The sequence below is a fragment of the Dysidea avara genome, chromosome 8 (assembly GCF_963678975.1).
Source record: "Dysidea avara chromosome 8, odDysAvar1.4, whole genome shotgun sequence".
NCBI classification, from domain to species: Eukaryota; Metazoa; Porifera; class Demospongiae; order Dictyoceratida; family Dysideidae; genus Dysidea; species Dysidea avara.
In genome coordinates, this window is record NC_089279.1 from 22171360 (window position 1) to 22197213 (window position 25854).

The 25854-nt window shown below is 38.0% G+C and overlaps 2 protein-coding genes across 5 annotated transcripts in view; one reads left to right on the forward strand and one right to left on the reverse strand.

Annotated features, from left to right (window-relative positions):
* LOC136263546 (uncharacterized) overlaps positions 1–25854 on the reverse strand; it is a 129524-nt gene that overhangs the window by 97670 nt on the left and 6000 nt on the right. The gene's annotated exons all lie outside the window — the stretch shown is intronic.
* LOC136263757 (uncharacterized) lies at positions 1888–14471 on the forward strand. 4 transcript variants are annotated; one of them, XM_066058395.1, is made up of 12 exons: positions 1961–1975; positions 4438–4475; positions 4550–4713; positions 4764–4948; positions 4997–5732; positions 5798–5985; positions 8134–8629; positions 8682–9044; positions 9140–9306; positions 9831–10449; positions 11721–13545; positions 13611–14471. In XM_066058395.1, the coding sequence occupies exons 3-12, from the start codon at positions 4602–4604 to the stop codon at positions 14185–14187; spliced, it is 5268 nt and encodes a 1755-aa protein (XP_065914467.1). In that variant the 5' UTR covers positions 1961–1975; positions 4438–4475; positions 4550–4601; the 3' UTR covers positions 14188–14471. The 4 variants fall into 4 exon arrangements, with proteins under 4 accessions (XP_065914464.1, XP_065914465.1, XP_065914467.1 ...); XM_066058392.1 differs by having other exon boundaries at positions 1888–1975; positions 4438–4713; XM_066058393.1 differs by having other exon boundaries at positions 1901–1985; positions 4438–4713.

Sequence of the window (25854 nt, forward strand, 5' to 3'; positions counted from 1 at the left end):
TCTTAGAGGTTTTATACATGTACCCCAATCTACATGTGAGCATTTTGTAATCCTTTCACAATCCCAATTGCAAGCCTTACAAATTCAACATTAGGCCACTCCAAATAAATTCTCTGTTTCCCGTCCTGGACTCAAGCATATTTGCATGCGGGCAGGCAGTACATTTCCATTATTTCATTATAAGATTGGCAGCTTTTCAAGCCATTATTTGCCTGGCACAACCATTAAAAAACTGCATAAAAACATGCTTAAGCTTGTTCCTTCCTTTTTAAGTTGCAAAAATAGCACAAACGTGAAGTTTGTGTCGACTTGATAGCATTGCTGACACGTGAGCTGACATGGTTTCAAATGAGCCTGTCAGTATGGAACAATAACCGGAAAATAATGGAAGAATACGGAATAATGGAATATTTAGAGCTGACAGTAACTAGATGCGGGCGGTGGACGGGAAACAGACAATTAATTTGGAGTGGCCTAATATGCATTGCATTAGTACTACTACTAGAATTGTGTACATGAGTAAATACTCATACATCTAACTCTACCAACTGCATGTGGGATCACCATATTACAAAAATCAACACTCTTGACCAACTAGTCTGGTGGCAACTATTTCAACCGTTTTAAGTGGTTGTGCATGAACATCTAAACTTTCACCCACCCCCGAATTCCTCCAAAGCACATAATAATTCTATTGATGTTTAGCATATCCTTCTAGAGGATTTCTCACTTAAGCATTCTAGCTATATATAACTGCAACACACTTTGTCTAAATTTAAGCATAATTATAAATTATTATTTAAGTTCATTCTGTTTATTGATTTAATACAACTACTAGCGATGTAGTTTGAAGTTGTCATGTACTTTTATGCATGCTCTTTGGCTTCCTGTACATTAAATTTTTCCAGCTCTTACCATGTATAGCTATCTGTATCACCCTGTAAGCCATACAAGTATGCATGTGTGTGCATATAATTATAAATAACACATTTATTTGTATAACTTCATTGTGGTTTACCACAATGAAATCATGGATTCCCTTTTATGTAGTTGTAACATTAAATTTTATAGGTATACAGATGAAGCATTTCCACATGCATGTTGTTAAGCTACTCTAACATAACATATAATAATATTATTATAATTATGTCGAGACACAACGCCTGACAAATGCCTACATTTATATGATTATATTATATACAGTTTACAACTGCACTTGTTAATTGCATTTGCATTAAAGCTTTTTTTACCTGAGAAATTAGTTTATTGTGTTAGCTATACAGCCTATAGCTATATAGTATATGGATACAACTTACAAAGATTATCCCGGTCCAGTAATGATTATCTTAAGCTTCATAGGTGGTGCCGCATGGAAACAAGGGTCAGAGCCAGAACTGAGATCTCAGTCAGTCAGCCACCATCAACTTTACTGATAGGTACATAAACCAATCAGATTGCAACATGTTGCTTGACAACATGTGCATGGATCATGTGTAGACCAGAATGGCGATTGAATAACATATAGGTAGTCTACCCCTAAGGGTAATTAAAATGAGCTACTACTCAGCTATTACAGCATGCAGCAGATAGGCTACTGTTCAACCTCGGTAGCTAGCTAAAAATTCAATAGAGAGTGCAAATAAGCATAGATTGTACAATGAAATGCATGAAATTCCAAGGCCAGAAAATAGTATAGCAATATCAGCTATGGATCGCGTGCCATTAACACCATAAAAAGTTTGGAGCATGTTCGTTCGTAAAATATTTCGTCGCATCACCCAATAAAACTGTAGCACTGTGCTTTACTCCACAGTCGCATTGTAGTTCAGCTGTCAGCTGTTTTCCCGAACATTTGCGATTTCGTACGTGAACGGATTTCATGGAACACACCCCTGTTCACCCTTATTAAAGCACACTGACGACGTCTTGTTCGGAAGTTGCTCTGTGCTGCCTGTAGACGCCTTACATTGTCAGCGTAAGTGTATGTAAGTAGGTGTGTGATTGTCTCATGGTCAAGGCACTGTTTTGTCTCTGCCGTCAGGGTTTCAGGGTAGAAAAGCCCCCCCAGTAGCCATAAGGCCTTGTAAGGCTTGCACCTGCACATCTAATTAGCAAAATTATATAAAATTTAGCTTAACTAATACAAATTCAGTAACAAAAAGCAGCCCAGCTTCAGAGGTGTGTATGTCTCTAGGTCAATATGCACCTATCAATAATACCTCCTACCTCCTGGCGAGGATGTAGTCTCGCGTAGCCAGACCCTTTTCTTTCTTTTGTGTGGGGGCGGGAAAGAAAAGGGTCTGGTGAACATAGTATGCTGAGATAGTGGGGATCGATTCTACTGCGTAGCTTCTGGATTGTTTGTGGGTGCGAATAACGTGTTTTGCTAACCATTGCACCATTTATGGTAATAGAATGCAGATGATGCAGATCACGCTTTATATCTATGGCAACAGAACACAAATGACGCAATGGTTAACAAAACACGTCATTCGCACCCACAAACAATCCGGAAGCTGCGCAGTAGAATCCCCACAATCTTGAGATAGGCCAACGACGATGCTATACTATGTTCACCAGACCCTTTTTCTTTCCCCACCCCCACACAAAAGAAAGAAAAGGGCCTGGCTACACGAGACTAGCAAGGGTGAGGAAAGTTAGGATTTGCAAAATCAAACTTCACCCGTTAGCACATGACTAGTGGTCAAATCCCCATGCACTGTATCTGGAAGCCAGAGGAGGTATGACACGAATTAAATGCTATTGAAAAGAATTCACAGTAATTGAAATGGCAAAATTACGGAAAACGAGTTTGATAAACTGCTAAGCTACTGACACTTGTGCAGTTGATTTACAACAGTTTTCAATTTGCTGCTTGGCTTTATTTCATTTGGGAAGTTATTCATCACGTGATGGCATGTCCAATAGACAAATTTCATAATAATGAAAAATTCAACTGTTGCCCCTAGCAACCTAAATTTTACATTATTTGTGGGTGTCAGTGTCTTAAGTCACTTCTCCAAGTTTTAAAAGGATAGCATAAATAAGTCATGAGATGACATTTTGAAGTTGCAATTTCCCCATACATTGTCAATTGAGTTGCCCCTTCTCAGTAATCACACAAATCATGGGATTCAAGGTGTAGTATCTATGGTCATATCTTATAACCTATATACACTATCCATTTAAAACTTGGAGAGATAATCGTTGACATTCACACCTACAAATTATGTAATATTGAGGTATACATATTTTTGAATTTTTAGTTTTTGCATACGTTGAAATGCCTCATTTTTGTGATTGCCCAGAAAGGGCAACTGTAGTCCTCTCACATAGATATGTATGGGAAAACCACAAATTTCAAAATGTCATCTCTTATGACATATATATACTATCCTTTCAAAATTTGGAGAAGTTACTTTAGGCATCATCACCTAATAATACTGGGAAATTCAGGTTGCTAGGGGCAATGGTTATTTCTATATGCTACAAAGCCTTATTATGGAATTTGTCTATTGGCTGTGTACATTGAAACCAAACCATCGGGGTTGAATGGTGTTGATTGCACCGCTGAATTAAGCATCAGAAATGGCACGTATTTTACACCAATAACCTCATGAAATAGCTTCTTTGTACAAAACATATGTGCTCACGTGTGCGTGTCTGTCTGTTCCTCCTCTTTCTGGAAGCAGGTTACAGCAGGAGGTGCATAACCTATAAAATCAAGCAAACGCTTAAAATTTTTGAACAATGTAATACTCCACTGGTGGGATGATTTTAAAGTAAATCAGATCAACCCCCTAGTGGGGCTTAAGGGGTCACATGTGGTGCACATGTTGACCTGAAAGAAGCCCAGCCCTCCTGAAGTTGTATCTTTGTACTACACTGCTGAGTAATGAGTGTATCTTCCACTTGATCAATTGGTTCTACACCTGTAATGTTTAAAGCTAGAAAACTTCGACTGCATAATGCTGTTTTTTTCTTTTGTTGTATCATTGATGCAAAAATGGTAGGATGTTATGGCCACAGAAAAAGACCAGCAGGTGTGGATATATGCAGTGCAGCGAATATGTTTGTGCTTTGGCTGTTTAATTTCTTGGTCCATGAGACATTGGTTATTAGCATTTTAAAAGTTCAAATGTCATTGCTTATTGTCTTAAGAGTTATTGTTCAAGATTCATACGTATTGATGTGGGCTAGCATTGCAAGTACGTTGGGTCATACAGATTATCCCTATCATTTGTGACATTTTGTCATGTCCCATCCTTGAATATCTGGGGATTAGTTCAGTTTACATGTGCAAGTTTGATTGTACTGATGTTGTACTGTACATAATATGTAGTGTACTATGGTATGACCTGCATATGTATACTAGTATAATAATTTTGTATGTGTTTATGGGTTGTTGTCTGAATTATGACACTTCTGTATGTATAGGTGGATAATTCTTGGAGATGAGCTCTTCAATAGAAAAGGTGGATTTAGCAATTAAAAATTTTTGTTCTGCAGCAGCAAAAATTGAAAACTCTCACTCAGCTATCCATTGCAGTGTTCTTCAAGAAGCTAACGCTTACATCAATGTCATCAATTCATTTCTCTCCATGCCATCAAGGCTGGATGAACTCCCAACTGAACATGGTGCATTACCTAAAAGTCAACACTTTAAAGAACTACTGGATTGCAATCCTCCACTTCTTCTCAAACTCATTTCAGGTATGCCAGTTTAAATCTGTGCACAGTGAGTGGTATAAAACTTTCTGTAGACTTTTCAGGGTTGACTGATAAAAACAAAGAGTACTGGTATGGAACTCTGTTACAATCAGTTTACATGTGCTTTAGGTCTCTACGTGTACAAGGCCTTTTACAAGTGAACATTGAGTATTTTTATGAACTGCTAAAGGTCACTTCAGACTGTTTAACTAGTATACAATCAAAGAAAATCAATGTGGTATGTGTGTCTTTCTTAATGGTACATATGTACTTGTCTTGTTTATAGACATCACTCTTGCTGCTACTTCGTATTATGTATGCTTGCTTGTCGGGCCTACCCATTGATAAGATATCAGTGTCATCTGTTACTAAGGCACTTGTTCCATACTTCAACCATGAAACCGCTACTGTGAAGATATCAGCCCGAAATTCTGCCCAATTTCTTGTTCCAGAGGTGGATGATACATCAAGGCATCACTTCATTCTCACATCAGCATTTGTACGACACATCTTCTATGCTTCAGGAAAAGACATGCCTATTAGCTCTACACTAAAACTGTTGCTTGTGTATGGACAGGTGTCTGATAATTGTGGAACTTTTCTAAGGGAAGGTGTTTTTCAGTATGCCCATTCTGTAATGTTCACAACAACTAGATCTATTGAAAAACAGTTAGCATTTTCTGTAATACTAATGTTATCACTGCATCTAAATCGAAAAAGAGGAACTGTAAGCAACAGAGATCAGTGTACTAAAGTACTAGAGGATGTTGTTCCTTCTAGTGTACCCGTAGTAGTCACACTTTCTTCTCAAAACTTCTCTAATCTTCTGACAGAATTGGGTAAGCAGGCACAAATGTTCACTACAACACTGGAGCAGAGATGTGGAAAGGAAGCTTTTGAGTCTTTTAGAAAGTTACTTAACCAGCTAGAAGGAGAAATTGTTAATTTCAGTAGCCCGAATCTAGAGGAATTGTCTGTATTGAGCAACTTATTGCAGAATATTGTTGCTAATCTTTTAGAAGGTAATTTGTCACATAACTTATAACATGACTTACTATATACACTGTAATGTATATGATTCATGTAGTCTTGGCTGCCAATACTGAAAATCAAGTATCGCGATATGCTAATCTAATGATCTTTGAATGTTGGGAGTGTCTCAAAAAGCTAGGAAGGATGACCAAGAGTCCACTACATGTTCAACAGATTTCTCAATTAATTGACAAAGATTTAACAGTTATCACTGTGTACATGGAAAGGAAAAGTGTGAACGAGGTATGTACAAGCAGTGAATATATAGCGTGCTGTTATTGAATGGTACCTTTAATCAAACTTGACTCACTGAACAGGTTATGTAACAGATAAAGGCCAGTATTGAACTGTAATTGTTAACAATGTACATTTAACAGTAGTTTCCTTCTGCAGTTTCAATTGATGAACACTCCAGAGGCTTTGGTTATTTCAATTTAGACTATATGGTACATTGCGTGCCAAAGAGTTTATAAAGTAACAAGGGTTCTTTATGACTACTTAGAAGAATTTTGTGGTAGATACACTACAGCTACGAAAAGTATGCTGATTAATTTAGGTATGCGTAAACAACACAGCTATGAAAATATATGGATAAAAAGATAGCTTAATCATTTGCACTACTGAGGGGTGTGCAGTGGTGTTTTATGTCTTAAATCAAGAGTACATAATAAAGAGAAAGATTATTACCCTTGCTTAAATAAAGTATTACAAAAGTGACATGCGCCGCCTAAAATGCCATCTTTGAAGTCATCCTAGAGACATCTTGTGCAATGAAAACCACCTTTACGGAATGACATCTAACATCAAATACAGCATTAAAGACAAGAAAACACTTACTGGCGGCGGGATATAGAATTTTTAAAACCATCGAAACTTGAATTTTCATCTGCCAGCCTGCCTTCCTGACCAGGCTGGAGGCCAAACAAAGCAGTGCATGGTGACCATTTTACACCACAGTAACAAACTCACCAGTGGCATGTGCCTTTTGGGGTTCCAACGATTGTGTGCCCTCTGCACCTTGTCAATCAGGCTGATCGTCTTCTTAATGCAATGAAACCATATCGAGTTGTTAATTTTCCATATCAACACCTTATTTAGATGCCACAAAATTATTTAAAGTGGTTACGCTTGGTAGATACCTGTAACTTTACAATAGGTTTGAGACAATGTCCATTAACAATCTTGGTTGATCAAGTGCAGGGACCACACCTCTTAATAATATATTTTCTTGATCACGATGACCACACCCCCTTACTATTAGTCTAGCTGTACTAGCACAGTGAAAATATGAAATAGTGACATGCCACCTGGTAGGTGAAGGTGGACTCGAGATACTCTAATACAGCAGTCACCCTAATAGAACAGTCACACCTGTACAGCTGTATGCTATAACAAAAAAACCCAAATCAAGTAGGGATCCAAGTGATAAAAAGTAGTGAAATAAGAGATGAATAATGGTATTATAGCATAGTTTGATGGGAAAATCCCTACTTTGACATTGAACAACATGCCAATGTAGGGATTTTCCCACCAAACTATGCTGTAATACCATCATTCATCTCTTGTTTCACTACTTTTTATTAGAGGTGTACCGATAATCGGATCGGCCACAATATCGGCCACCGATATGGCATTTTTTATCAATATCGGTATCGGTATCGGTACAGAACAGCAGGAGGACCGATATCGCTACCAATATCTATACAGTAGCAATAGTTTGTACATAAACGGATTATGCATTGGTTTTCTACATTATTCATGTGGCTCATTAGTGCCAGTGGCTTATTGCTCACTCTGCAACAGGCGCTACGCTACGAGAAACCATATAAATACACACGATTGTAGTGTTTGTTGCTGCAAAGCCTATCACAGTCTTTACAAATGAAGCAGTTATAGAGAACCTTTGTAATAAAAGAAGGGTCAGAGTAACCAAGGAAACTTGCTGTACAAGTCATTAGAATTCGCAATAATGCAGAAATATCTGTTTTAGGCTTCATGGGAGTATACATAAAAATGTTTGTGGGTGCCTAATTGTCTGGATTGCACAATAGAAACCCAAGTTGTGTACCACCACAGGCAGAGTATAGCAATGAATACATGCACATGTTGTTGTAGGGTAGGTAAATGTACACTTAAAATGTTAATGCAAATATTGGATCGACTATTGGTTATCGGCTTCTTTGGTTGCATCAATATTGGATATCGGTACATGCCAAAAACCCATATCGGTACACCTCTACTTTTTATCACTTGGATCCCTACTTCATTTTTACTAGGTGAAAGTAATAATTTTATATGCTTAGTAGATATATGCAATATTTTATAATTTACAATATTTTTAAAGTTTTCCCTTTGGAAGTAAGCCAAGTATGCATGTGATTGTGATCACAGATAACAAGGAGATCACTCAACCTATGCTTTGACATCCTTGAAGATGCGGTGTGTGGAGATGTGGTATTCAGTACTCCTCTTCCACTAGAGGTCATCAAAAATTATTTGGTTAGACTGCTTAATTCAAGTGATCTGGCTATCAGGCAGAAAGTTCAACTTCTTCTATGTGCTGTTGTCTCAAACTCAGACACCGATTTATTTTCTAGGCTCTGTGTCACTGACGAGATTATAAAAAGTTTTGTGAGCCGTTTATGGTCATACAAAGAGCTCAAGCAGATTGAAGCAGTTTTACGAAGGATCAAGTCATTAGCAAATATTTCTGACAACCGTGCTCTGTTAAGAAGATGCAAAGTTTTGCCTATATTAGAAAATCTGTCAGAGCAGCACTCTGGCTCAGACATAGAAACTCTGTTAGCTGAAGTGATTTGTTTACTACTCTCAGATCCACCAGATGACGTTCAAGAAGAGACTTTGCAAATCACCGCTGCAAGCCCAGGTGCTTAATTTGTATGTAACTATAGGTAGTGTATACTCTTGTGTTATTCCAGAGTTTTGTCAAGCAGAAATAAAAGAGTTATTACTAAAGGTGTCATCTGATTTTACTTCTGGTGGTGATGTTTCTCAGGAACTGGTACATCATGCAAGTCAATTATGTCGGCTAATGTCTCTTGCATATACTGAATTTCACCGAGTTTTGTACTCCAATAAACTTACTGATACAACCTTCCTTGTTCAAGGAGCTAAAGCACTGGAAGAACTTTGTAAAATTTATGAAGACAAGGATCAAAACGGTGGACTCGCCACCACCCCTTATGGGAAACAAGTTGTTGCCATTTCAAAAAGATATTTGCCAGAAATGATGTGTGTTTCATTTAAAGCACTAAAGGATGGGTTTTCAGATTCCCTGCTAGGTTAGTTATATTATATTTGATCAACCCTTTTATCTACTGTATACAGTATAACAGTTTAGTGATAATGTATTTACTTTATATTTTATATTATATAGACAACGATAGGCTCTCTTATTACAACAGTTTCTTTCCTTACTTCACCCAACTTCATTTTGCTCTGGAACTGTGGTCAAGAATGGAATTTGATGTTAAAAGTGTTATGGTGGATTATGGTGCATTTCATTTGCTTTTAAATGAACTCCACACAGCACCGACAGCAAAGGTATGCTACCCTATTTATGGTAATGGGGATGTAGATTGGATGAGTGACAGCTTGACAACTTAAACTGTTGCAATTATCTGAACCTAGGAGCTAATCTGTAGTCATGGTTCTAGGGTGGGTGTCACCAGTTTCTGGAAAGTATAGCTGTCAGCTTTTAAAATCAAAACTACTCTAATAGAACAGTCAGAGTAATTTATCACTGGATTGTATCTAGTAGTGAAATAACTTCCCTTTGGAAATCACCCAAAATCGCTTCTCCAGGACCTTTGCATGTTAAGTGTCACTAAAAATAATTACTATTTAGAGATTTCGTCTCATTAAACTGTTTTGTTATCACTTCTAATGTTTTCATGCTGTGTTGCATTGCTCATGCAATTTAGTAAAGTAACAGTTCAAATTAATGCTCATAATAGTGATAATACAATGGTGACTCTGATGATTATTATTCTACTTGTAAATCTCAATATGTATGATAGCTTTAAGATTCTACATATTTTTGTATTCATGCTACTGTTTACTTACAGGTTATTCTTACTGATGACATAATGGATTGTGTTCTTACCACACTCTACAATGTCGTTCTTGATCCAGAGTTAGCCAAACGATTTCGTATTGCCATAACACAGAGGCTCTTTGACTACTTTCTAAGAAAAGATGATATTGGAATTAGATGTCTCATTAAGTTTTCCATAAGCTGTATTCACATGTTATTGTCTAGGTCTGAACTCAGTCAGGTGTGCATTGAATTGGTTGAGGCAAATTTGCTTGCTAGATGCCTAAATGGGGTTGACTCTTTCTTTGGTGGATATGACAGCTTGATGACAACCATTGAGAATCTTGCCTGTAACCCAAAACATCAGCAAATCTTTGTTGACTGTGGAATTGTTAGTATTTTAAAATCAACAGTGCTAAACCGTGCACTAAATGTTGACAGAAGGATTTTTCGTACGTTTCTCCATCTAATTCCAGAGCCTGACACTTCATTGCAACAGCTAGAGGAAGAGTTTGTTTTTCCATTGCATAATTCTGTCACAGAAATGCTTACATCAGATCCTCTATTTATGGATTTACTTCGTAAATCTGATGAAGACCTATGTAAAGGACTTCTACTATTGCTGTTCCCATCTGATGTGGCAACATCAGGTATTGTGATTGTGTTGCAGTATTTCAGTGAAAGGTTAAAACAGGGTAGTTGGAAAAGGCGGATACAGTCGGACACGGACGCAGACACGGACACGAATATTTTTAAAATACATTTACACTGTACAAACAGTTATTTTTTCATACCTAAGGTTGTTTTTACAGCAGCATTCGCTTCTAGACCCAGGTGTTGATCTTGTCATAGTGCTTATCCATTTATAAGCGCATGTGCAAAGGATAGACTAGCACTCTAAAGACCATATAGTGTTGTACACAAGCTATAAGTTGCATGGGGCATACAAGCTAATCTCTACAATTATATAACTCTGTATTAGACTTTAGAGCATGTGTACAACTCTGTATGGTCTTTGGCATTATGTGGAGTGCTGGTCTAGTCCTTCGCACATGAGCTTATATAAATAAATAAGCGCTATGGCAAGATCGATTCCCGGGTCTGGAAGCGAAGACTGCTGTAAAAACAACGTTAGGTATGAAAAATAACTAAAAGGCTTTTTGAAAATGTCCGCATCCGTGTCCGCATCTGATTGTATCCGCCTTTTCCAACTACCTGTTAAATCACTGTAGATGGGAATTCTGGAAAAGTTTTGTGAATTTTTCTCTTATACCAGTGGATATTGAAGTTTTGAAATGCTGATCATTATACTGTTGCCTTTATTACAGTTTCTGTACTAGTAAGGCATGTACCTATACAGCTAAATGGCATAAAAGTTCACGACTATTACTGTATTCGCAAAAGTCTTGAAACTTTTCTCACATGTAAACTTTTTTCCATCTATGGTAAAAGTGTGCCTTTTTGCTGCAGCCATTGTATGATGAAGTATTTTGTTATATGTTAAGTACATTATACACCAGAAAGTTGGATATTCAAAAACACATCTTATAGCCTTGTAGCTAGTAAAATTCTTGATTATAAGATTCAACTGTTAGTTTCCCAGATTCCAGATTGGCACAATCCATGAAACAGTATGTTGATTGTATCAGTAGACATATATGTATAGGTGTAATTTATGTAACGTGATCTGCATGTACGTCATGTAGAACTTATGGTCTATGTTTTTTTTTGGTTTGAGTAATTTCCGCATGTGTCACTTTGCTATTTACAAATCTACTTGCTTTTAAAATATAACTAGTATTTTATTGCTAGGTCTAGTTTCATTATTTCTACATGTGTGTAAAAACATGCAGTCAGTTTGAAATGCAGTACTTTTATCTTTTCTTTGAAGTACAACTTTTTGTGTTATTCATGTACCCAGGACTCGATAATATACAGATTTTGTATAAACTGGAGAGGTATGCTGACTGTTCTATACGCTGCAAACGTCACATTGGACCTTTGATTGGTGAAGATAACGGTAGCTCTGCCAGAACTGCAGCATTGTTCTACAGAGCTAAGAGTAAGTTTTGTGAGTACAATCGTGAGCTAATGGAAAAGATGGAACAGACAGAAAAAATGCCAGGCTTTGAATACAAAAAGATGATGAGATCATTCTGTAATAACCAAGTTGTGGAAGTTATAAGAACACTTGCTAAGCTGAAAGAAAATCAAGAAGAAATTTTCTTACACGATGAAGAAGCATCTTACATGCTTGACAAAGCATTACTTGACTTTCTTGTTTTCAGTGCTAAGGAAGTTTCAACATGTCTTCTTTGTCATTGCTACACTCAAAAATTGATTCAAAGCCATTACATTCCAAAAGCGATTCTGCAAGAATTTGTCAAAGCAGTGGGGTTAAACCCAGGAGCAAGTGTTTTTGTGTATTCCCCATCAGGCCACCCTTCTGACTGGCAATACAAGTCAGCAGCAAAGGCTACCTTTTCTATGCTGTGTAAAACTTGTGATGGAACTGTGTTAAGTCAAGATGAAGCTTTATTCAAGTCTAAATTTTTTAATAAAATATATCAAAAGAATCTGCCAGGTACACATTTGCATTCTCATTGCGTACCATACACACAATTTCTGTATAGGTTTGCCGTTGGTTTAATATTTAGAAACATTGCTCCATTGTATAGTAGTGTTTGTGCAGAAATTGGAATGTCTTCCGAGTTATATGGTGTGATGCAGTCATGCCGAGATGTTATCTTGACTTCAGGCTCTAGTCGATGCCCACCCAAGATATATCTGGTAATCCTGCCCTCACAAATTCCTAATGAAATTCCACAAGTATTTGGATGGGATAGGTATGTTTTAATTACTAACACATCTTACGCTGCATATAAACTGCTACAACCTGGAGAGCCGATGGTTCCTAAACGCCTTTTTTGTTTCATGGTTAAAATTGGTATCATGGTATTCATAGTATCACTAGATAAAGAATTTGATGCTCACCTACAGGAAATATGTCCAGGCTATGAAATTAAATATTCTGATGCCAGTCATGAATTTAAAATTCCAAAGGATGAAGAGAGAGCTAGGTTTATTCCTCAGAAATTTTGGTGGAGTTTACTTGGATGGGCTAGAATAGAAATCAATGCAACTTTATCAGTTACATTATCTGTAAAGCCTCCTGTACCTTTAGCAGGGGTCCCTCATGGAGCATTACTGGTCAAGGACATATTGGAATCTGAAGTTCACGCAGTTAGCCCAGCCATAGCAAATTTACTTCCCCCAGGATTTGAGCTTAACTTTGAAAATCCTGGTGCTCTTCCAGGCAAAGTCATTGTGGTACCAGAAGGACACACTGTTCTTGTACACTTTGCTTTTAATACAGCTGCTAACTCGCAATGCTTTGCTGTGCTGTGCAGGCAGCTTCCTGAAACAAATGATCAAAAGAAGAAAGCTGAAAAGCGTACCATATATGATGTTATGGCTCAACCATATATCCTCATTCATGTACTAGATAAAGGAAGAAAGATGTCTTTGAAGGCAGGATTTTGTCTTGATGAAAACACCCTGAAAGTAAAAGATGTTCTTCTTGGTGTCCCTTCTGCAATGAAAGACACGGATGAACTAAAGCAGCTTATTAAAGAAATACCAGAGAAATTGATTTGTGATATTCTTCGTGCTAAAGGCTTTAGAAGCTTACGCTCACTCCTTTATTGGCAAGAATTAATTTCTTCTGATGATTGCAATACAATAGAGTAAGTTAATGTACAAATCATTTATTTGTGTTTCATTATTCTCCATGTTCATTTTGTTTTTACAGGGCTCAACTCTCTCTAGACACAAGATGTCGTAGTGACAGATGTGTCTATTGTGATATGTACTGTGATGTTTGCCTACAACCTTGCTTTGACCGCTTTGCAGTAAAAACATTCCCAATTTTAGAAGAAGTGCATACCTGTAGTGAGCAGTGCTCACATTGCTTATTCACTAAACCAAACAAAGACAGCTTTGCTTTTTGGAGGCTTAAGGAAGGAACTATTAAAGGACACACTAAGGTAGTATGGGGATATTTTATGATTGAAGACTTGGATTATCCAGGCTTAAATACAGCAGTGCAATTTAGAGTTAGCCAAACTACTGAAGATATTGTGGGCTTGTATTCCATTCCATGTAGCACAAAGTATATTAGCCTGTGGAGTCGTTGTATATACAATCCTTTCTTCCTGGAGTATACAATTGATGATGAGTTTAATGCTATTGAAGTGCTGGACACTGAAAGTTCTGGGATAATTTTTAGTCATGGAGAAGAGAAGGAAATGATGAGCCAGCTCCATGAAGTTCTTGTACAAGCAGGAGTACCTTACCACTATGCTGCTTTAAGCTTTGACGACTGCTGAACAATTGCATGCATGCTTTTGTATAGTTGTAAGCTACAATTTAAAAGCTGCTACACAAACTCTATACTTGCAAGGGGACAATTGTATATAGTAGTCAGTACATACTGTGATTTTTTTTTGGAGTAGCATTAAGACCTATTGTAATATTAATGTGTCAGTGTATTCTGGATACTGCATGAGTAATAATGTACATTACTGGCTGAGTGAAAGCTGAACAATTTGTATATAACAAGTAGCCACATACGACATAATGTCAGAGCCTTTCTTTATGTAACAATACAAACTTGATTATTCGAGTGGAAAGTAACAACAAATTGATATGTGCTAGTTACTGCATTTTCACAAACCATATCAATCAGTGAAGTGGAATAATAATAGAGAACCGATTTCCTAGTGTGAGGAATATTATGAGCTAAAGATACATTTTACTATAATTACATTGTACAGCTCACTAAAGCTATAGGTCTATAGGAGTAATAAGGTCATGCTCTTTTTGGATTTAACAAGTTTTGAAGAGGGCTCATGTTACCTCTGTAAATCCTTGCCTGAGAGATGAATGCAAGTTTTATACTAATTGTTGTATCGTGCTGTACCATACGCCATATTACTCACTCATTTTGTCCTGCCACACTAAGTGGTGTAACTCAGAATCCTAAATTTTACAAGGGGGGGGGGGGGGGGTCCCTGAAGCTCTTGGAACCCCCCTCCTTACGCCCCTGTAGCCAGGATTTTTCGAAGGGGGGTTCCAACAGCACTGTTGAGTTACTGGAAGCTGGGGGCTGTGCTGACTTTCAATATTTTAGTGAATCAAAACTCAGCAAATTGCTATATTTTATGCAAAAAAAAGTACATTAGGTTATAGTGCATATAAGTAAGTGCTCCTGGTAGTACTAGTCCACCAGATAAAGCTACTAGTGGAAACAGACAGCATAACACATAGTAATCAGTGGTGGATCCAAGGGGGGACATGGGGCACATGCCCCCCTCCCCCTCCCCAAAATGGAAACCACTATACAAGATCGAAATACTCTAATAGAACAGTCAGCACACATGATGCTACCTTAATAGTTGCTGAGTATAATATGGAAAAACTATCATCTGCAGCACTATCCCATGCATGGGCACACTTAGCCAGCTAACTAGCACTCGGTTTTGTGTATGCCATTGTTTAGGTCCATAACTATTAGCTACAGCAAGCTCAACTACTCATGTCTGTCACTTATCCCTATATATCTCTTGAGCAATGTAGCCCACTTAGAAAGCTATATATTTCACTCTATATCAAGATTTTTATACCTGAAATAGCTCTAGCTTCTGGGGGGCTGCACCCCCCAGATTCCCTGCTCTATATGCCTAGTACCTTGGTGCACCCTCCCACCCTTGCCAAAGCCTGGATTCGTCCCTGGTAATCTGTAAGTAACAGTTATCTCACTGGTATAAGAACCATGAATTCACTGATGCAAATGGAATGACTTACAACCAAAATATTATAACTACAAAATTAATGTGCATAGCATGGATTCATTTGCACAACACTAGTGATAAATTGGTGGAGTTCTATATCTTTAAAATAGTCAAATTACATCTTTGGTATTTTGGGTTTGAAATCTTCCTTGAAGTTTTTAGATTCTTTCTCAATTCATGGTCCCTGATTTGGTTTTCATTTAATGTCCAAGTACAAACTACTCTAGGCCTTCTGAAGACTCTTTCCCTGAATTTCCCACCAGTATCAACTGAGCTGGTAAAGGTTTGGAGCTCTTGTGATCTCCTATTTGGGGAACAGACAACTTTTTTGATCAGTTCTTGTCCTCTCATCTAGCCAAGGTTGCGGCTGCTTAAGATAGCATTGCCATTTTGGAAGACCCTCAAGTCGAACTTCATTTGCTACGCAGCTGCCTTGAAAGCTGCAAGATCATTCATCTTTTGCACACAGTGCCATTCTGTATATTGTGCTCCTTTTTAGAAGAGTTTGATTCTAATCTTAAAAGTTGCTTAAGTTGCATAATACAATTAATGTAGTCTTCTTTGGTGCCAAGCCACTTTACCATTTTGCTTGGGAGGCCCGAGCTTGCATTTGTCCTTTTCTTTTTCTGCTGCTGCAGTCTTTTTGGGTTCTTGTAATAGTGTTTGTCTCCTGGCTTCTTGTCTTCTATCCCAGGACTTTCATGATCTAGTGTTTCCAAATGAAGAATATGCTGTTACTATCTTTGAAAGGTTTTCATCTGATATCTTTATTCCCTCTGCTACCCAGCAGGACTTACGGGCTCTGTTAGATCAAAATCAGTATGACCAGCTCTTTGTTTCTTTCAACATCTGACACTGAGCTCAATTTACAGCTCTCTGTCACTCATCTGGTGTTAGCAGTGGGTGGCTTAAAACTATTCTTGATCAAGTCTCCCTTGCTCTGGCTATTCCTGGTCCTGAGTTTGTTGTTGGTCTTCGTTTGTGGTTTGGAATTCCTCTATTTCCACTTTTCCCATTATGTGTGTGTGTCTTATTTCCATTAACCAATTTGGTGATCATCTTCTGGAATGTTCCCATGCCTGGCCGGTCCTATGAGAATTCGTCGCCATGATGCTCTAGTTGACATTGTTTGTCACAGTCCCAGAGTTATTCGGGAGTTTTAAAGGAGCAATGTGTTTCTTATGAAGATCATTCTCACCCAGGTGATGTGTACTACCCTGATTTTCAGCATGGTTGTCCGGCTTAGTTTGATGTGTCTGTTCGTAGCACTACCCAGCCTTCTCACATTTCTTCTTCTTGTGCTGGAGTTGCTGCTGCAGCTGGTGAGTTAGCAGGCCAAGGACCAGAGACATCAAGATGCTGTAGAGGAGGCGGGGTGTGACTTTTGTTATAACAACTTTCTATGGACAAACAATGCCTGTATGATTTTATAATACTGGGCTTTGCGGTGTGAGGGTAGTTCAGTGGTAGAGTAGTTTGCATTGTAGCTAGTTGTAGTTAATTTGTTTTTCCCCAAATTGCAAAACTGTGCATAAAAAAATTATAGTTGTATATAGTTAATTTTGTTTTTTCCCAAATTACAAAACTATGCTTTAAAAAAATTCAGCTGAAATATACCCCTTTGAATGATTGCAAATGGTGTTAATAATAAATTTGTAGGAGGATAATGGACCTGGGGTACACTTTTCTGGGGGTACACTTTTTAGGGGATCCACTTTTTAGGGGGTCCAAATGTATCGTTACACTGACTAGCTCAGTCATGACACATCATTTGCTGAATGCTTAGCTCAGTATTCCCGAACTGCTTAGCTCAATAAAATTTTAATATCAAAATATTAAACCGCTTTTAACTTTCGTTTACACAAGAAGGTGAGAATTAGCTCGAGCGAATTATAGCTAGCTAGAAATTAGCGTTGTACATACGTATATAGCTCAGACGCGCGCTACTGAGCTTAATTAATTAGCTCGATATATAATATGCTGATACAGAATCTCTTAAAAGTCAGTGGTGATGTATTTCAGCAGTATATTGGAACTTCCTACAGAGTTGCTGGTCTTCATTATTTCGTTCCTAAGCGCACGTGATGTAACAAAACTTCGGTATGTCTCAAAGAGTTTACGCGTTTTCACTGAAGTGCCATCGCTGTGGAGGAAGTTTGTGTGGCCTTGTTATCACAATCGTGAAGAAGCCTCAGTCATCAATATATTGAAATTGTGCGGAAATCATATTCGACGGTTATCATTTACCAATGATCACATTCTGTTGCCACAGCTGTACTGTGACCTTATGTCAGTGTATTGTGCAAACGTTATAAACCTCACTTTGCTAACAAAAGTGCCATTGACTGAAATTGAATTGAAGAAAATTTTGCGAAACCTTAAACACTTAAAGAAACTGGAAATTTCGTGGTCAGGAACGAATTACCCTGCTAAATTGTTGAAAAGCTCAAATCTGATTGAACTCACACTTCATTTAGGAAGAACAGTTTTTCCATCAATAGATGATTATGAATCTTGGATAGAGGACTATATCTCAACAGGATATACGCCACAGTTTGTAAACTTTGTGCAAAGTAAAGTGAATCTGCAGTGGTTTGTTTTTAGATATTTATTATTGTGGTGGTCCGCTCGTTCTGTGAGGGACCAGTACAGACCACCACCTGGATATACTGCGCACTTGAAATTATACAGCCAATACAAAGTACCATTCAATCTTTCCCCTACTCTGCCACAGTTTCATATACAATTTGGCTTGACTCCCTCAGTAAAAGTTAACAGATTCAAATATTATGACATGCTTGGTCAGAGTTACTACAATTTAAAACTAAACTGCTGCAGTTGTAATGATCATAGCTGCAATTGTATTGTAGTCAGTGCTTCAGTTGATGATAGTATAATATCGTATTTTGATACTGCTTGTTATCGTCAGGCTGATCGACATGGAGTGATCAAGATCATGGATACCTTTGATTTGTCTGATTATAGTGTTGATGTGTCAGTAAATGTTGTGAACAGTATACTAAATAAAGGCCTTGAGCAATTATCTTTTCTGATCCCCAACCTTCAGAAACTGGACTTGAGCCATTATGATTTTTCCATAGATAACATGAAGGGTCTTCGTGCTGTTGCTAAAAACTGCTGTAATCTTATAGGACTGAATTTGGCAAACATGCATGCCGTATCATTGGACCTGATGACATTTTGGGAAATTCTAAGTGGTATGAAGTTGACTCATCTGTCAATGGAATATTGCCTAGTCACATTAGCTGATATTGATATGCAACGAAAGATGGTTAACTTGTATGCAACTTTGCAAGCAGTAGAGGCTGGCTTCAGCATCTGTGAGGTGTGTGAAAGTTTATCCAGTAAAGATTTAATATGCCTGTCTCACTTTTTATCACTTCAATATTGCAGGCTGCACCATCATGATTCTTATCATTCTAGTGTTGTTCATGATATTGCTACTAACTGTAAACAGCTGAAATGCCTCATAGTACAACCAAATAGTTTTTATCAGCAGCCATCATTTCATCCAACTGGAATTTCTCTATCATCAACATGCAACAATAACCTGGAGCAATTGTTTATTGATTCAGAGCACACTGTCGTTTCAGAGGAATTCATGGAATCAGTCTCAGTTCATGGTGGACTAGTCCATGTTGTTTTACAAGTTGCAACAATCACTGATAAAGGTATTGGAATCCTTATACAAAACTCATCCAAGTTAGTACAGTTGCACATTGGCTTATCTACATCAGTGCATGAGCAAAATGGCGGGTTTGACCCATCAACTCTCCACATTCTCCTTAAGAATAAATACTACTATCGAAGCCTTTTTACTTCTGGCTACTTTAAAATGAAATTCAATGAGTCCATTGATAGGTTTTTCTTTATGTACCATCTGTTCAACAATGGACAGAATACAGTATTTTTTCCACTGTGGTGAAGTTTACTACACACTGTGTGTTTGTATGCTGTAACGCTTATGTATATTATGTTGTACCATAACAGTTAGTGTTTGTTTATACCATTCCTCAGTTGTGATGTATTGTTTGTATATATATGCATATTTGTTTTGTTCATTATAATATTTATATATTTTTAATAAAATTTTGTTGTCCGGAACCTTGCATGGATGTGCTGCAGATGTCTTAAACGTACATCACAATCTCTTTCAACTATTGAAAAGGTGTGGCCTTTAAGAAATGGCTAATATGTAGTTTATTATAGCCATGTTAATCTTCCTGAATGTACTAAGTGCATGTGATGACTGCAGCAGCTGTTAACTATAAGAGCATCCAAGCAGTGATGGCCACCTATATTTAAGGGACTTCTTACATGCTTGGCAAACAGCCAAGCTGTATAAAAGTGGTGGCAATTAAATCACTGCAGCCACTAATTTATGTTTCCACACATTTTGACCCACCCATTTAAATCCTACACTCTTGTTTCAATGTACAGGCTGGTTTACAACTGGGCCATTTAAATGTGTAGGCCTTTTACTTAAAAATCATGCGTATCTCTGATCTGTGGACTAAACTCAGAACATAAATTCATGATTATGTGTTTGCATCATGATGCACACTTTAAGTTTTCACTCCTTATTCCTCTTTTTCCTATCCTTACAAGTGTCAACTTGTTATCGTCATAATGAACAGAAGAGGTGGGCGTATGACCAGAGGGTGCGTGATGTGGAGATAGAATACTTTTCATGACTTGTCTTTTCAGGTGCATGGCTGTGGCTCATATGCATGTTAATGGAGATGCTCCTTGTGAATAACCAAGTAAATCATTGAGGAGGAGTGACATCTGTGTAAGCACAAACAGCTGAGTACATTAAAGAAAAACCAATCTAATCCAAAACAGCCAAGCTGTAAAAATAGTGTGCGGCCCTCAAAAAGGCTATGGTGAAAAAAGATGTGAAATCCAAGGTGGCGGCCAAGAAATGGCTGTGATGGTAGGTTAATGGTAAAAATTTTAATAACAACAATTCAGGTGAATTTTGGTGCCGCTTGGTCAATTGGCACAAAATTCACCTGAATTGTCGTTATTAAAATTTTTACCATTAACCTACCATTACAGCCATTTCTTGGCCGCCACCTTGGATTTCACATCTTTACTCACCATAGCCTTTTTGAGGGCCGCACACTATTTTTACAGCTTGGCTGTTTTGGATTAGATTTCACTTCTTTTTGTATTTGTATACCCCAAAGCCGGCCTATGGCCAGCTTTGGGACTTTTTTAACCTATGTTTTTTTTCTTTACTACAGGAAGAAGAAAAGATGAAGTAGATGTACTTTAAATATTTTATCAGTAAATGTACAAATTATATATATAATACATATGTGACCGGATTTGCGAAAAGGGGCCTTCCACACACATCCAATTTGCCAACTTTGACAATTGATAACTTCAGATTGGAAAGAGCTATTGCCTTGAAATTTGGGAAGTGGTGAATTCTTTGCAGCTGAACTCTCCACATGATGGTTTCTTTGTAGCTGAACTCTCTACAAGGTAATTTCTTCTAGCTGATCTCTCTACAGGGAGATTTGTTTGTAGCTGAACTATCTACAAGGTAACTTCTTCTAGCTGATCTCTCTACAGGGTGGTTTCTTTGTAGCTGAACTCTCTAAAAGGTAACTTCTTCTAACTGATCTTTCTACAGGGCAATTTGTTTGTGGCTGTATTTTCTACAGGGTGATTTCTTTGCAGCTGAACTCTCTACATGGTGGTTTCTTTGTAGCTGAACTCTCTACAAAGTAATTTCTTCTAGCTGATCTCTCTACAGGGTGATTTGTTTGTAGCTGAATTCTGTACAGGTGATTTGTTTGCAGCTGAGCTCTTTACAGAATGGTTTCTTTGTAGCTGAACTCTCTACAAGGTAACTTCTTCTAACTGATCTTTCAACAGGGTGATTTGTTTGTAGCTGAACTATCTACAAGGTAATTTCTTCTAGCTGATCTCTCTACAGGGTGATTTGTTTGTAGCTGAATTCTGTACAGGTGATTTGTTTGCAGCTGAGCTCTTTACAGAATGGTTTCTTTGTAGCTGAACTCTCTACAAGGTAACTTCTTCTAACTGATCTTTCTACAGGGCAATTTGTTCGTGGCAGAATTTTATACAGGGTGATTTCTTTGTTGCTGAACTCTCTACATGGTGGTTTCTTTGTAGCTGAACTCTCTACAAAGTAATTTCTTCTAGCTGATCTCTCTACAGGGTGATTTGTTTGTAGCTGAACGATCTACAAGGTAACTTATTCTAGCTGATCTCTCTACAGGGATATTTGTTTGTAGCTGAACTCTCTACAGGTGATTTGTTTGAAGCTGAACTCTCTAAATGATGGTTTCTTTGTAGCTGAACTCTCTACAAGTTAACTTATTCTAGCTGATCTCTCTACATGGTGACTTGTTTGTAGCTGAATTCTGTATAGGTGATTTGTTTGCAGCTGAGCTCTTTAAATAATCGTTTCTTTGTAGCTGAACTCTCTCAAGGTAACTTCTTCTAGCTGATGTCTTTACAGGGTCACTAGTTTGTAGCTGAATTCTCTACATGGCGGTTTCTTTGTAACTGAACTCTCTACAAAGTAACTTTTTCTAGCTCATCTTTCTACAGGGTAATTTGTTTGTAGCTGAATTCTGTACAGGTGATTTGTTTGCAGCTGAGCTCTTTAAAGAATGGTTTCTTTGTAGCTGAACTCTCTACAAGGTAACTTCTTCTAGCTGATGTCTCTACAAGGTCACTAGTTTGTAGCTGCGCTCTCTACATGGTGGTTTCTTTGTAATTGAACTCTCTACAAGGTGACCTCTTCTAGCTGATCTTTCTAAAGGGTGATTTGTTGAAGCTGAACTCTCTATATACAAGGTAACTTCTTCTAGCTGATCTCTCTACAGGGAGATTTGTTTGTAGCTGAACTCTCTACATGATGGTTTCTTTGTAGCTGAACTCTCTACAAGGTAACTTCTTCTATTGATCTCTCCACAGGGCGATTTGTTTGTAGCTGAACTCTCTACATACATGGTGGTTTCTTTGTAGCTGAACTCTACAAGGTGATTTCTTCTAGCTGAACTATCTCTTTCCATAGTTGCATGAACTCCCTACAAGGTAACTTCTTCTAGCTGATCTCTCTACAGGGTGACTTGTGTGTAGCTGATCTCTATACAGGTTTCTTGTTTCTAGCTGATCTCTTGAATTCTCTTCAGGGTGACTGCTCTATTAGGATGACTGCTCTATTAGAGTATCTCGATCTCGCACTTGCTGCACCAAGTTGGATTTCGTGTTATAACTCCGTGGCTTTTTAGTCTGATTCTTCTACACCATTGATGAGCCTTTCTAAGATGATTACTCCATCTGTACAACGATTTTCAAAGCATTACCCCAAGCGGTTTATCTGGTAGGCGTGGCAAGCAGTGGTTTTTTTATTAGCTAATCTCGATTGCGTAATTGTTACACACTGTTGGTTTTTTCGTTGTATCTTCCTGGTTTTTAGCTCGATTTCTTTCAAACCACAAAAGGTTTGAGGTTCAATAGTTAACCTATTCACCCACCGATTTTCAGCTTCTTCCCATACGCGGTTTACCCTGTAGGCGTGACAACATATTGGTGTTATTTTTCGTGAATAATCGCGCATAACTCTTTGCCTGTTTATCGTATTCCAGCCAAAGTTGGTACCGAGATGCGCCTTTATATCCCCCTTCTGTGTGCCAAATTTCAAGGCAATCGGATAACGCGTTCGCGTTTTATAGCAGTTTTTATAAGTATGCGACAAGAAAAAGAAAAATAAGAAGAAAAAAAAACCGAAGAAACTGAGGCAATTTTTGAAGTCGCATATCTCGGGAACGCGTAAAGCGATTTCGCTCAAATTTGGAATGTGGAGTGCTGCAGTTGGGGGGCATGTTCACAGCAAAAATCGTCTTGTTTCATAAAGGAAGCACAGAGCTACGGAGGTGCGAAAATTGCGTTTTCTTTCTTCCTGTCAATATACTCACGGGTGTTACGCGCCGGCTTCTTGGGCCGCACGACCGTGTGTCTTGATATCAAGACACACGGTAGTGTGTCGTGCGGCCCAAGAAGCCGGCGCGCAACCCCGTGAGTATATTGACAGGAAGAAAGAAAACGCAATTTTCGCACCTCCGTAGCTCTGTGCTGCCTTGATGAAACAAGACACATTTTGCTGTGTACATTCCCTCCAGCTTCAGTACTCCACATTCCAAATTTGAGCGAAATCGCTTCAGGCATTGCTGAGATATGCGACTTCAAAAATTGGCTTAGTTTCTTCGTTTTTTTTCTTCTTATTTTTCTTCCTCTTTTCGCACACTTGCAAAAACTGCTATAAAACGCGAACGCGTTATCCGATTGCCTTGAAATTTGGCACACAGAAGGGGGGTATAAAGGCGCATCTCGGTACCAACTTTGGCTGGAATACCATAAACAGGCAAAGAGTTATGAGCGATTATGCACGAAAAATAACACCAATATGTTGTCACGCCTACAGGGTAAACCGCGTATGGGAAGAAGCTGAAAATCGGTGGGTGAATAGGTTAACTATTGAACCTCAAACCTTTTGTGGTTTGAAAGAAATCGAGCTAAAAACCAGGAAGATACAGCGAAACAATCAACAGTGTGTAACAATTACGCAATCGAGATTAGCTAATTTTTAATATTTTTATTTTATTATTATTATTATTATTATGCTTGCCACACCTACCAGATAAACCACTTGGGGTAATGCTTTGAAAATCGCTGTACAGATGGAGTTATCGTCTTAAAAAGGCTCTTCAATGGTGTAGAAGAATCAGACTTAAAGCCACGGAGTTATAATACGAAATCCAACTTGGTGTAGCAAGTGCGAGATCGAGATACTCTAATAGAGCAGTCATCCTAATAGAGCAGTCACCCTGAACAGAATTCAAGAGATCAGCTAGAAATAAGTAACCTGTATAGAGATCAGCTACAAACAAATCACCCTGTAGAGAGTTCAGCTACAAACAATTCACCCTGTTAAAACATCAGTTAGAAGAAGATTTCTTGTAGAGAGTTCAGTTACAAACAAATCACCCTGTTGAAAGATCAGCTAGAAGATGTCACCTTGTAGATAGTTCAGTTACAAAGAAACCACCATGTAGAGAATTCAGCTACAAACTAGTGACCCTGTAGATACATCAGCTAGAAGAAGTTACCTTGTAGAGAGTTCAGCTACAAAGAAACCATTCTGTAAAGAGCTCAGCTGCAAACAAATCACCTATACAGAATTCAGCTACAAACAAATCACCCTGTAGAGAGATCAGCTAGAAGAAGTTACCTTGTAGATAGTTCAGCTACAAACAAATCATCCTGTAGAGAGATCAGCTAGAAGAAGTTACCTTGTAGATAGTTCAGCTACAAACAATTCACCCTGTACAGAGCTCAGTTAAAAGAGGTTTCCTTGTAGAAAGTTCAGCTACAGACAAATCACCCTGTAGAGAGATAAGTAAGAAGAAGTTACCTTGTAGATCGTTCAGCTACAAACAATTCACCCTGTAAAGAGATCAGCTAGAAGAAGTTACCTTGTAGAGAGTTCAGCTACAAAGAAACCATCATGTAGAGAATTCAACCGCAAACAAATCATGTATAGAGAGTTCAGCTACAAACAAATCTCCCTGTAGAGAGATCAGCTAGAAGAAGTTTCCTTGTAGAGAGTTCTGCTACAAACAAATCACCCTGTAGAAAGATCAGCTAGAAGAAATCACCTTGTAGAGAGTTCAGCTTCAAAGAAACAATCATGTGAGAGTTCAGGTACAAACAAATTGTCCTGTAGAGAGATCAGCTAGAAGAAGTTACCTTGTAGAGAGTTCAGCTACAAAGAAACCATCATGTAGATAGTTCAGGTACAAACAAATCACCCTGTAGAAAGATCAGCTATAGAAGAAATCACCTTGTAGAGAGTTCAGCTACAAAGAATCTATCATGTAGAGAGTTTAACTACAAACAAATCACCCTGTAGAAAGATCAGCTATAGAAGAAATCACCTTGTAGAGAGTTCAGCTACAAAGAAACCATCATGTAGAGAGTTCAGCTACAAACAAATCGGCCTGTAGAGAGATCAGCTAGAAGAAATTACCTTGTAGAGAGTTCAGCTACAAAGAAACCATCATGTAGAGAGTTCAGCTGCATACAAATCACCTGTAGAGAGTTAAGCTACAAACAAATCTCCCTGTAGAGAGATCA

Bases quoted from the DNA above. Each gene is read 5' to 3' on its own strand.
- LOC136263757 (XM_066058392.1), top strand. From the start codon at position 4,455: ATGAGCTCTTCAATAGAAAAGGTGGATTTAGCAATTAAAAATTTTTGT. The intron at 4,949-4,996 runs GTATGTGTGTCT...TCTTGTTTATAG, and splicing joins AATCAAAGAAAATCAATGTG to ACATCACTCTTGCTGCTACT. The intron at 9,307-9,830 runs GTATGCTACCCT...GTTTACTTACAG, and splicing joins ACACAGCACCGACAGCAAAG to GTTATTCTTACTGATGACAT.